Consider the following 13,982-nt stretch of genomic DNA (forward strand, 5'->3'; position numbering starts at 1 on the left):
CTTACGGCTTATGGAAGAGACGAGAAAGTCAATATTCCTTTCATTGATAATTGATAATTTGATATCTTATTTTAAGACCTCGTTTGATTTCTACATTTGTTTTTAAAATATTTTTATTACATCAAATTTTTATTATTAAATTACTCAATATATTAATTATATTGTCGTAATATTTTTATTTTTTTATTATATAAAAAATGTTTTAATAATTTATTTATTTTATCAAATAAATTATTTTTTTTAACTTAAAAAATTGAAAAGAATGAAATATTATTTGGCTTGTTTCTTGTAGGCTTATTAAAATTCTTGATGATATAATTTTATAAAGTATTTTTTTTTTATAAAAATATTTAAAATGTATTAATATATAATAATAAAATATTATTTTAAAAAATATAATATATTTTTATTTTTTTTTATTTTAAACTAAACAAACCTAAGTTTAAGAGTGTTTTATTTTGAATTATTTGTAAAAAAATCTTTATCATATATATTACATATCCTTTTATTAATTAAAATATAAAATATTTATAATTTAGCTTTATAAATTTTAAATATTAATATTAATTTAATTCTTACAATCCAGTTTTATCCAAGTTAATTTTAGATGTATTCTTCATCTTGAGAATTTTCTAATATTAAAATGAATTTAGTTAATAAAGTTTTGATGTTCTACTATTGTATTTTTCAATAGGTGTGAATTTTATAATAATCTGTAACCATCAGTTATAATATCTATTTATAAGTAAAGAATCATAAAAATTTAAATTCATTTATTTTTAATATTAAAACTCATTTAAATATTTGAAGATAAGTATATAAACTCTAATAAAGACATGATTTCAAATCTTAACAAATCTACATAGACAAATCCATATTAAAAACTCTTTGTCGTGACCTTAACGAATTGTTGCCATATGATAAATTGATCACATCTTCTTTTTGTCTTAATCCACAATTAGGAGAAATGAAAATTATAGAGTTTATAAAACTAATTAAAATTATATCATACACGTATTCATTAGTAATAGAACATCAATAACTCCTCTAAATTTTCATTTCATTCATGCTACTATTTATTTGATCACAACAAAGTTCAGAATTCTTTGTTTTACCAACACAAATTTACCATCTTTTGCCACTAATATAATTAACATACTTGAAATATGAAGTCAAAAAAAAATTAATATCTTACTTGGAAAGACTTAAGAATCATGTGATAAATTATCTTATTGAGATTCAAACCATTCTCAATTTTGATATTCAAAATGACCATCTATAATGCAAAGATAAGATCTCAACACATACACATATGCCAAACAATTCAATGTTTTTTAAACCAAACATGCCCCCAAATTGCTACAAACCAAATTCGATTTCAATCATTTTCAACTCCAAATGACTGCAAAGAAAGTTAGACCATAATTCCAACTAACTTTCTAACCAAACAGATTTCACCATCCCTCAAAGCTATAATCAAACAAAACCTAAAACAAAATTTATGTCTCACCTAAAAATTTCAAACACAACTGATCATATAGAAGTTTTACAAAACTTCAAACCTAAATCAAACATAACCTAACAATGACCTCTGTCCCACTTATAAATTTTAAACAAAACTTATTGTTTCTTTTGAAATGACATAAATCTTACTGATTTCTCAAAATTATAATTATAATAGACTAATTGAGATTTTAAACTTGCAATCAAATAAAATTATTAAAACATTTCAACACAACAAATTCATTGAAACACTCAGACCCTTTTAATCTTTGAAAATATTCTTTTAAAGTTGAGATGGATCAAAAAAAACTTTTTTTATGTCCAACCTAACATATATTTATATAATATAAGTCTGTAGCATAAGTAAATAATATTATCTAACCAAACAACAGTTTAGTTTTTGAACCATTAGAAGTGGATCTACGTTAGGGTGATACAACCTCTAATTTATAAAATTTAAAGTTGATCTATCATTCATAATTTCTCACACCCTAACTTCAATCTGTTCCTACAAGCAATAATAGTGTGCATGCAATCTCCAACCGGACACACAACTAGGGCTGGTCCGAAAGTTGGAAGGCCTAATACAAATTCAAATTTTAGAACCCTTAAAAATTAAAATAAATATAATAGTTGTATATTTTATCAAAAACATATTAAATATACAAATTAAATATATAATTAACTAGATCATTCATTAAAAAAATATATATATTTGTGGTTGTATAAGTATTATATGCTTTTGATGATTTTGAAACTTTCTTCAATAATATTTGTGATACATTGTGTATGATGTTTCTATAATGAAAAAATATATATATATATATATATATTTTAAAATGAGAAGAGATTATTATAAGATAAATATAAGATTAAGAATAAATAAAAAAAATTAAAAGTATTAAAATTTAACCTTAAAAATGATTTTGTTAAGTTGAATTTATGATAAAATAAAATAAATATTATAGATAGAAAAGCAACTATACAGTTGTATAAAAGATAATTATAGTTATTGATATAAAAGAGTTATGGAAAAATAAATTATTTTAATATATCAGATATAATATGGAGAGATAGAAAATTAATTATAATTTTATTTATTATAAAGAAATAAATAAAATTATATATATATATAAATATATATTAAAAAAGTTAACTTATTATAAGAAAATAAATATAATATTATATATAAAGGGAAAAAACTAAGGTATTATAAAAAAAATAATATAATTAATAATATTATATATTAAAAATTTAAAATTTAGAGACATGAAAAATAAAAAACTCTATGCAATTATATTAGTTGCATTAACTGCACACAACCTCATGCAAAATAATCATTTTAAGTGATGAAATTAATACATCGATCCCACCCAAACGATTCAACAACAATAATATCACAAACCAAATACTAGTTTCACATAAAACAAAGTCATGTATATTGGTGAAAAAATTGAATCAAAGAGATCCTTAGTCGACCTTGTTCTTAAAATCATTAACCAAACAGGCTAAGCTGCTAAAAATTTGGAATTAAAACGAATTTATATATTACTGAAAATTGAATTCAAACAGAAACTTAGCCGGTTGCTTGAAATATGGAATTACACAAGTCCATTGCCTATTTACTGAAAACAAACATCTTTTATCTCACTAGTGTTGTCGGCTGCTATTGCATTTTTCTTCATTTTTTAATAATAATAAAAAAAAAGAGACATGCTTATCTTCTTCAATCTGGTTGGCACATCAAAATCAAAATTAATCAAATTTGTCAGCGATACACACGAAAAAAATATATTTTTATAATGTTTCGCGTTAATCAAATTTGGTGTTGAATTTAAAATATAAAGTGTTATTAGTCTAGTTGGTTAAAGAGTTGTACTTGTTTTTGTTAGGTTGCGAGTTCGAAATATATCTATAACATTTTTAATTTTATTTTTAACCGTTTTAAATTTATGGGCGGGTTAACCCAGAATTCGATCCAAGTATCCATTACTCTCACATATATATCCAAATTAACCACAACTCTCGAACCGGTAATTCAGACACTTTCAAAATTATGCATCATTATATATATAGATTAGTTAGTTAAAAATGTACCGCGTTCATCAAATTTGGTGTTGAATTTAAAATATAAAGTGTTAGTAGCTTAGTTGGTTAAAGAATTGTACTTGTTTTGTTAGGTTGCGAGTTCGAAACATACCTATAATTTTTTTATTTTTTTTTTAACCGTTTTTAATTTATGGGCGGGTCAACCTAGAATCCGACCCAAGTATCAATTTACTCTCACATATATATCCAAATTAACCACAGCTTTCGACCCGGCAATCCGGGTACTTTCAAAATTAAGCATCATTATATATATATATATAGTTAGTTAAAAATGTCTCGTGTTCATCAAATTTGGTGTTGAATTTAAAATATAAAGTGTTCGTATCCTAGTTGCTTAAAGAGTTGTACTTGTTTTGTTAGGTTGCGAGTTTGAAACATATCTATAACATTTTTATTTTTATTTTTAACCGTTTTAAGTTTATGGGCGGGTCAACCCAAAATCCGACCCAGGTATCAATTTACTCTCACATATAATCCAAATTAACCACAGCTTTCGACCCGGTAATCCGGACACTTTCAAAATTAAGCATCATTATATATATATAGATAGTTAGTTAAAAATGTCTCGCGTTAATCAAATTTGGTGTTGAATTTAAAATATAAAGTGTTATTAGCATAGTTATTTAAAGAGTTGTATTTGTTTGGTTAGGTTGCGAGTTCGAAACATACCTATAACATTTATTTTTATTTTTAACTGTTTTAAGTTTATGGGCGAGTCAACCCAGAATCCGACCCAAGTATCAATTTACTCTCACATATATATTTAAATTAACCTTAACTTTCGATCCGATAATTCGAAATTTTCAAAATTAAGCATCATTTTATATTTATATTAATATAATATATATATATATATATATTCAAACATTGAAAAATTAAAACCCAACCGAATCAGTCAGTTCTCTATTTATAACCAAGTTTTTGGATTAGACAATTTAAGTAGCTTATATTATATTTGTTATTCAACATTTTAAAATAAATTAAATAAAATGTTGTCATACCAATAAAAACTATTTTTCATATTAACCTATTTATAAATTTGAATTTTAATAGCAACATTCTATTAATAATAGTAATATTATTTTTTTTTATAAATATTTAATTTTTTAAACCAATGAGTTTAATATATGTATACAATATTTTATTATTATTTAAATTAATAAACTATTAGATAAGTTTCAAAATGATAAGTAGTTGAATAAATTAAATGTGGTCTTTATAAATAATTTTAAATTTGGTCTCACTAAGCTCATTATATTCAATCAAAACTCAACATGAAGCCTATATTTGTCAGATAGATATATCAGATATTATATCATTTTAACCATTTTTTTAAAGACATTTAACCATATACCTCCAATAATTTACATACTTTAAAACTAATTTAAAATAAATAATTAAAAGAAATAAGAACAAAAACTTCAACACTATCAAAACTGGCCCATATATAGACAAATGTTAAAAATAAATTATTTCAATTTAACAAAAACAATCATTATATTTAAATTACTTTATAAACATATTAATTAACTATAATTCAAGAAGTATACCTATTTCTCATATTTCTATCAAACAAAATAATTAATTAAGAAAAATATGATATTTAACAAGTTAAATGTCATAAATATTAATTAAAGACAAAATTTACATACCTTAACATTTAAAGTTGATTTATATATGCAACATTTATATGTTCATTAAAACATTAATATATTTTAATCACAAATAATTTTGAGTACAAGTTAAATGTAGTTATGGGTTGATTGATTCTATCATCCCTTACGGGATGTGATTAATCTATGCAAATAAGAATATATCTCCCAAACACTATCAATTAGACATGTCAACTGATGATCTCGAATACATAATATCATGGAGACGAGAATGTCTATTTTTTAACGCTAGAAAAAATCACCAACTTGATATATTATACTATAAATATAGATGAATAGAAGAACACATGCTAATTGATGAACCCCTGATACAAGTAAAAATTCTGATTATTTGATAATGTGGATTTCATTTTCAAGAACAATATCATGAAGTAATTATTTTTGCAAATGCCACACGGAATCAAACATATCTACACTATTAAAACTCTTATACAATTTAATCTCCAAAGAGTTTAATATTGTATTAAATATTGAGCTTTAATTAATACTTGATCCATTAAAATTCACAGTATAAGAATACTTATGTTAACATCATCCCAAGTCATGTCCTGGATTTAAGATGTTGGTAGAATTTCACAATCATACAATTTACTCAATATATATAATAAAGTTAAGTCAAGCCATTATAGTTTTGAGAGAATATCATTTTACTATTATTATTTTATTTATATTAAACAAAAATGTATTCTCTAAATAAAATCTGTTAGGACTCCATAGTCACATTCCTTGATTTAAGATGTTGATATGATAGGAATAATTGAATCTAAAACTTTTAATTTATTAAATAATATTTTAATCGATTAAATATAAAAAATTATTACCTGACATAATATATTTACAAACATTGATTCTTAATAAATCCTTGACATTTCTCCTACAATAATACAATTTGTATGGTCTAAAATTTGTAGTAGATCAATGATCCCTTGAACGTAATAAAGAAACAAATGTTACAGGAATATAATAATAAATCACCAACAATAATAAAACACAACGAACAAACTCAAAATGTACTTTGATTCCTAATTATTAAGTCATCTAAGCAACTCTAAAATATATAATTTTGAGATCCTTCCGTCCTCCACAAGATTATGATAAACTTTAATATAAACTAAGTAAATATTAGAGAGAGTCAAATAAATGAAAAATAAACTAAGAAATACAATTGAGAAAGTTAAATGATGGGTAGAGAATTTGTAAAAGGGAACGAAGGAGAAAATAATATAACATAATCTGATTAGCTGAAAAAATAATAAATTTTTTTTATTTATTTACTTTACTATTATTTTTCTTTTTCCACCAAATAAATTGATACCATCCTTCCCACCCTTATCCCTCCTCCTCGATGAGAAAATTAGTATTGAGACTCGAGTATTTAGAATTTATAACAATTATAACAAGGGAAGATATAAGATATATATAATATATATATATATATATAATATAAATATTAAAAATTAATGATTTAAAATAAATGTTAAAAAATATATATATACAGATAACTATATATTAAGTAAAAAATTTATATATTAATAATCTATACAAATTAACTGATAATTATGAATTAATTAACATTTATTATCCACATTAACTATATAAAATATAAATGTAAATGTAAATGAGAAATAAGTTACCAACATATTTTTAAAAGAAAGTTTTTATATAATATAAATATTGAAAATTAAAGATAAAAGATAAATATTAAAGTAATTTTTTTTTTATAAAAAAGGTAGAATTTGTATTAATCTAAATAAAATAATTAATATTTAAAAATATAAAAATGATGCAAATTGATAGATAAATATGAAATAATTATTATTCTATGAAAATAAAAGTAAAAATAAATATTATAAAAGATAAAATAAATATTAAAGATAACTTAAATTAAAATAATTAACATTTAAAAAAAATACAAATTAGTTGATAATTATTAATTAATTAATCAATATTGATCAATCTACTTTGACAAGACAAATTATAATACATAATATTCTTTTTATAAAAATAAAGATCAAATCAATATTAAAAACAACAAGGAGTCCAACAAAAAATTAAAAATTACAAAGAAAAGAATTATAACTCCTCAAATTCTTTAATTTTATAAACAAGATAAATTAATTTGATATATATATATATATATATATATATATATATATATATATATATATATATATAAAATAAAAAAAAAATAAAATACAACACATAAATCCCAAGGGATGGAAAGATGTAAGCTCTTGTGAACCCTTAAATCCATATATGAGAACATGTCTTTGTATTTGTAAAGGATTGTGTTTTCTATTGAATTTTTCTAATATAAATTAATTTAGTTAATAAAGTTGAGATGAGATTCATAATTTTAGGATAGGGTATATTTTAAAATAAAATAATAATATGTTCTTTTAATAAATATATATTTTTTAAGATATGTTTTATAAATATTATTTAACTCACTAAAATAATTTAAATAATAAAATATTTTGTAAAAGACTCAATGCAGACTTAAAATCTTCAATTAAATTTATTTATTGAGATGTTATTAATTTTTTTTAGAAATTCTCTTTTATTTACTATTTTAATAACTAAAATATTAAAATATTCTTACTTTATTTTTAGATTCACATTTTAATATACAAAATGACATATTTTAATAACAAATAAATATAAACCCAAACAACTTAATTTTTTTTATTTTCTTATCAAGTAAGATTTGTTTTACAAAATCCCCCAAATCCCTCTAATAACCAAGATCAAACAAGCTTTTAAGAGAAACGCATGCAAATAAAATTACCACCTTAAAAAAATGTATGAAACACACATTTATAAATATGTGGCATTGAACTTGGCGATTCAAAGCAACTTGTGTCCAAATTGTATTGCCTGTACATCTCCCTTTTCCCTCCTCTCTCTCCCTCCACATTTACCTCTCTCTCTCTCTCTCCATATACCCTCTGCTTTTCTCTCTGGTCTGAGCTTTAATCTTTACATAACAGCCACGCCTCTCTGATCAAAAGACCAAGAACTTGTCTTCATAGTAGAGGTAATTCAAAAGATTCAATCTTTTCCATGTTTATCTGATGAATCGACTCTTCTATTAGATTCTCTATCTGGGTTTCGTTATTTCTCTCTCATCACCATTTCAGAAATCTCTATGACTTTCTGGGTTTATTTTTATAGATTACGTATTGCTCTTTGCCATCTCTTATACTTGCATGTCTGTATTAAGTTGGTCAGGTTTTAAGTTATTTAAATCCAGCCAATTTTATCCTCAGAATCTTCTATGCTCATCAAGTCAAATGGTAGAAATTTATTTTAAGGGCTTTTAGGATGATAATGGATACCCATAAGTCAGATGTACCCGTAGATACCCGCCCGGATGGTTTCGGATTCGGGGGCTCAATAAAGCATCTTGTTTTCATTCTTATTGTTCCATTGGAATAGGCATTAAATGATCCAGAAATTAGAGTCTGTGTGTATTAACTTAAAATTTGGGATGAGATTAAGGACTCCACTTTACAAGTCATAATTTGGTTTTTGGGTAGGGCTCAGCACTTAATAAATTTTATTTTTAAATATGTTATAACCCAATAGTTCTGTCACAAAAGTAGATGAAAATTCAGGATTTCAATTTTTTCACTTAATGTGGTCAATTGAAAATGAGGTCCGGTTATATAATGATCTTCAAAAACAATTTATTTTGATTGATGATTGAATGGTGAGTTGTTTATGATAATACATAATAACCCAAACCGAACAAGGTCAAGGTCAAAGTATGATTGAATGTTGGTTGGTTAATTTTCTCTATCCATTTTTGGTGATAATTCAACAACTCTTATTTGTTGATATTGATTGAATCTATCTATATTGGTCACTTGTTTCAATTATAATTCTATTTTTGTGACAGTTTGATCATCATGCTATCTTCTCCCCTTGATTCCCCTGTTTGGCTATCTTCTAAAGTTCAGTCTTTAGTTATGGCGGATTACTTTTCTTTTCGTGATGTGAGTGTTACACCAAACGCCTCCAACTCGCAAAGTCATGTTACTATTCCTCAACCACCACCACCTCCACCTCCGAGTAACCAACCGAGGTTCGATTTATCGTGTCGGATCGATAAGTGTTGCTCTGTCCCAAAGGAAGCTAAGGATGTATGGGACAAGCTATTTAGTGAAGGAATTGGAGCTGATGTTCGTGTTCTTAGCCGTGAAAATGAGATTGTTCTAGCCCATTCCACAGTTTTGGTGAGTAATTAATTATGTTCATTTTAAGTTTGATTCCACTAAAAACATGTTGAGCTAAGACTGTGAAACTTGATTTAGAAAACATTAATAAATCAAATAAAGTAACAATATGAATTCATTTTTTTGCTAGAGTGTTGCATCACCAGTTCTAGGGAATACTCTACAACAATTGAAACCGAAGGATGGTTTCGTATGCATCAAAATTCCCGGGGTGTCGCATAGAGCTGTTTGTGCCTTCTTGCGGTTTCTTTACTCATCTTGGTAGGTTGATTTGATTCCGCCTATATTGATTTGATTTAACTAAACACAACCCTAAGAAAAACATGTCTATTTGTTTAATCTCAATTCAGTTACGAGGAGGAAGAGATGGAGAAGTTTGTTCTTCATCTATTGGTGTTATCACATTCCTATTCAGTGACACCCCTTAAAAATGTGTGCGTCAACTTTCTCGAGCACAATTGGCTCGATATGGAGAACGTGATTGACGTGTTACAATTAGCTAAAAAATGCGATGCCCCACGGCTATCCTTGATTTGTGTCCGTCTGATTGTGAAGAACTTCAAAACCGTGGCCTCCACGGAAGGGTGGAAAGTGATGAAGCGCGTTGATCCAGCACTTGAGCAAGAGATTTTGGAGTACGTTGTCGAATTCGATACGGTAAGCGGGACGTGTGATACAAATGTGAGGAGATTTTGATAATTTCCTTTCAGAATGATATTTGGATTGGTTTCTTTCAGAGAAAAGAAGAGAGGTTGAAGAAAATTGAAGAGAAGAAAGTGTACTTGCAATTGGCAGAGGTGATGGAGGCGATGATTCACATATGCAGGGACGGTTGTCGATCGATTGGGCCACGAGACAAGTTGTTAAAGGTTAGCCAGCCGGCATGTAACTACCCGGCTTGCAAAGGGCTCGAGAGTTTGATTCGTCATTTTTCAATTTGCAAAACACGAGTTCCGGGTGGTTGTACACATTGCAAACGAATGTGGCAGCTTCTCGAGCTCCATTCGAGAATGTGCGACCAGTCTGGGTCATGCAAGGTCCCTCTTTGTAGGTAAGCTTTAAGTTTTCGGGTTCTTAATGCTTAAAAACTTTCTGTTTCCGATTTTTTTAATCCTTCTTTTAATAAGATCAAGAGAAGATTTAGATAATTGACGGTTTTATAGGCATTTCAAAGAGAAAATGGGGCAACAGAGCAAGAAAGACGAAACAAAGTGGAAGGTATTGGTTAGCAAAGTCCAAACTACAAAGAATATGTTAGGGAAGTCGAGGGGATGAGGTAGTTGCCAGGGTTAATTTTGAAAAATTAATGTACAAGAAAAGTTTTCTTGTGCTTCCTCAATCTTGGAGGTAGGAAAATGAGCATAAGGCTGTATTTTTTTTAAGCCTTCATTAATGAGTATATGTAAAATATAAACAAAATCAAATCCTCTTATTTGGTTGATTTTATGACAATAAGGTTATGTTGAATTCATGTAATTAATATATATTCATATATGATTAAAATGATCTCAGTAAAAATTAATATAATTTTCAATGAGTTTTACAAGACATTTTCATCTTAGTTTATTGGATAATTATTTTTATTATTCAGATAGGATATTTGGTCATCCACATAATCCAGAAGAAAACAATACCAGATGTCGGTTTCTTTATAAACCTGGATCGATTTGAAACCGGCTCTTTCCTCTACTCCAATTTTGGCTCACATACATGCTTCTGTGCACATTTCAAACCAAACTGTCTGTGATAGTTTGTCTTCGAACCGTTATTTGGGTTTCAAATCTTCAACATTCGTGAGAATTTATGAGTTAGAGTCGAAAGAGAACAAACACGATAATACAAACATTTTAATTGGTGACAGCGTGTTCAGTTCTAACGGATTTATCATTTCAAATTTTGTAATTATAATAATATTCTTAGCCACTGGTGAGTCAATTTTTCGTTTGTTACTCATAGTCTCTTAATATATTAGGTAAGTTTGAGTCAAGTTTGAGTCTTTGTATGTGATTTTTTTTTTTATTGTTTTAATAGTGAGTCATTAAATTTGATTTTTTTATGGAGGCTCCCTTTTATTTATATATTATATTATATTATATTATTATTTATATGAGTTTCTTATTAGTTTAGTTGCATATGAATATAATCTCATAATGGGTTAATTTTGAAAAAAAAAACAATTCCTACATTGTTTACAAATATTTGATAGTGATTTTTTTTTTTTCAATACTATTCTTACTTCTTTTTCATCACTAATAATTAATTTTCCAAATTTGTATATGAAATAATTTTTAAATTAAAAAAAAAAGAAAAAATATTAGAAATTTCAAAACAAATAATATTTTTCTAGTGTAATAATTGAAAAGTTAAGTTAAAGAATTATAAAATAAGAATTTTGTAAGAGAGAACTTGATAAATTTATTGAAGGAATAAAGGGCAATATATAGCCATCATCTTACATTTAAAAAGTAAAATAACTTCCATAAACTAACTATTAACTTATACTAACTACTAAGAGGATAATAACAACTAACTACCATTAACTATTAGATAAGATAAGAACAACTAACTACTTCTAGATAAGAATAAGGAATTATACATCTCCATATACAATATTAAACTAATAAACAAACTAACATATTTCTTAACATCCTCCCTTAAATTGGTAACACTTGTATTAATTTATACCCGGATCAACACAAACACCTAACAAATCTCGTAGTTTCTCAAAAGCATCCAACTTAAGTGGTTTAGTCATGATGTCTGCAATTTGTTCTTTAGTATTGCAATACTCTAAATTCATAGTTTCATCTTTTGTAAGTTCACGGAGAAAATGATACCTGACATCTATGCGTTTGCTTCGTCCATGCATCACAGGATTTTTTGATAACTTGATTGCTGAATTATTGTCACAAAATACAGTGGTAGCACCAACAGGAGCGTATTTTACTTCCTCAAAAATCCTTCTAAGCCATACAGCTTGACAAGCACACGATGCAACTGCAATGAATTCAGCTTCAGTGGAGGACAATGAAACTACTAGCTGTTTCCTTGAAGATCAAGATACTACTCCAGAACAAAACATAAAAGCATATCCAGAAGTACTTTTCCTATCACTTAGGTCCCTTGCATAATCACTACCAGTTTATGCAATTAAATTTTGTTGTCCTTTTGACTTGTAAAAAATTCCAAAGTCCATTGTTTCTTTTAAATATCTGAGTATTCTCTTTGCTGCAGCAAGATGTAATTCAGTAGGACAATCCATGAATCTAGTAAGATGACTTACCACAAACATTATATCTAGTCTAGTAACTATTAAATACATCAAACACCCCACTATTTGTTTATAAGTAGTTGTATCTACCTTCTTTTCTTCTTCTTCTTCTTCTTCTTCTGATTTTCCAAGTTTACAACCTGGAACAATAGGATTTAGAACCATATTACTTTGATCCATATTGAATCTCTCCAAAATTTCATGTGTGTGTTTCTTCTGCCCAATAAAAATGCCATCTTGCATCTACAACACTTCAATTCTAAGAAAGAATCTCATCTTTCCTAAATCGGTCATCTCAAACTCATGTTTCATTGATTTCTTGAAATCAACAAACATATCTTCATTGTTTCAAGTAAATATAAGATCATCCACATAAACACATACAATTAGAAACATACCTTTGTCTCCAACCTTGATAAAAAGAGTGTGTTCATATTGACATCTCTTAAAGCCTTCTTTGCTAAAATAAGTTTCAATCCGATTATACCAAGCTCTATTGGCCTGTTTTAGGTCATATAGTGTTTTCTTTAACTTGAAGAATTTATGCTCTTGACCTTTTTTCTCATATCCAGGTGGTTGTTGAATATAGACTTCTTCATTTAATTCTCCATACAGGAAGGCTAATTTTACATCAAGTTGATAAATTATCCATTTCTTTAGAGCAACCAATACAATTACAACTCTAATTGTATCCAATCTAGAAACATGTGCAAATACCTCATTTTAGTCTACTCCATATTCTTGATTATATCCTTTTGCAACAAGTCAGGCTTATTAACTTCTTCTTTCTCATTCAATTTAGTCTTGAATACCCAATTTACACATATCTTCTTTGCTTCAATCGGTAGGTTAGTCAAATCCCATGTATTGTTTCTTTCAATAGCCTCAATTTCCATATCCATAGCATTTCTCCATTTTGGTGTCTTCACAACTTCACAAAACAATAAAGGATCACTATTTACAAGAAATGCTTGATGTATAACATCATCTTCAAATTGATCATCCTCAACTAAATAGTCTCTCAACCATATTGGTGGTCTTCTAACCCTTAAAGCCCTTCCTTCTATTATAGTAGTATTGTCTTCTGCAACAACATTAGAAGAATTATCTTCATCGACAACATTAATAGTATTGTCTTCAACAATAACCTGCTCATAGTTTTCCCTTGAACAATGTTGCTACTTTGTC

General features: G+C 26.6%; 1 protein-coding gene across 1 annotated transcript; it reads left to right on the forward strand.

Annotated features, from left to right (window-relative positions):
- Window positions 1-8,167: 8,167 nt before the first annotated feature.
- On the forward strand, window positions 8,168-10,962 carry LOC124941912 (BTB/POZ and TAZ domain-containing protein 3). Its single transcript, XM_047482292.1, has 6 exons — window positions 8,168-8,322; window positions 9,187-9,523; window positions 9,654-9,784; window positions 9,874-10,180; window positions 10,261-10,574; window positions 10,687-10,962. The coding sequence occupies exons 2-6, from the start codon at window positions 9,197-9,199 to the stop codon at window positions 10,796-10,798; spliced, it is 1,191 nt and encodes a 396-aa protein (XP_047338248.1). The 5' UTR covers window positions 8,168-8,322; window positions 9,187-9,196; the 3' UTR covers window positions 10,799-10,962.
- Window positions 10,963-13,982: the final 3,020 nt, after the last annotated feature.

Source organism: Impatiens glandulifera, chromosome 6 (genome assembly GCF_907164915.1).
Source record: "Impatiens glandulifera chromosome 6, dImpGla2.1, whole genome shotgun sequence".
NCBI lineage: Eukaryota > Viridiplantae > Streptophyta > Magnoliopsida > Ericales > Balsaminaceae > Impatiens > Impatiens glandulifera.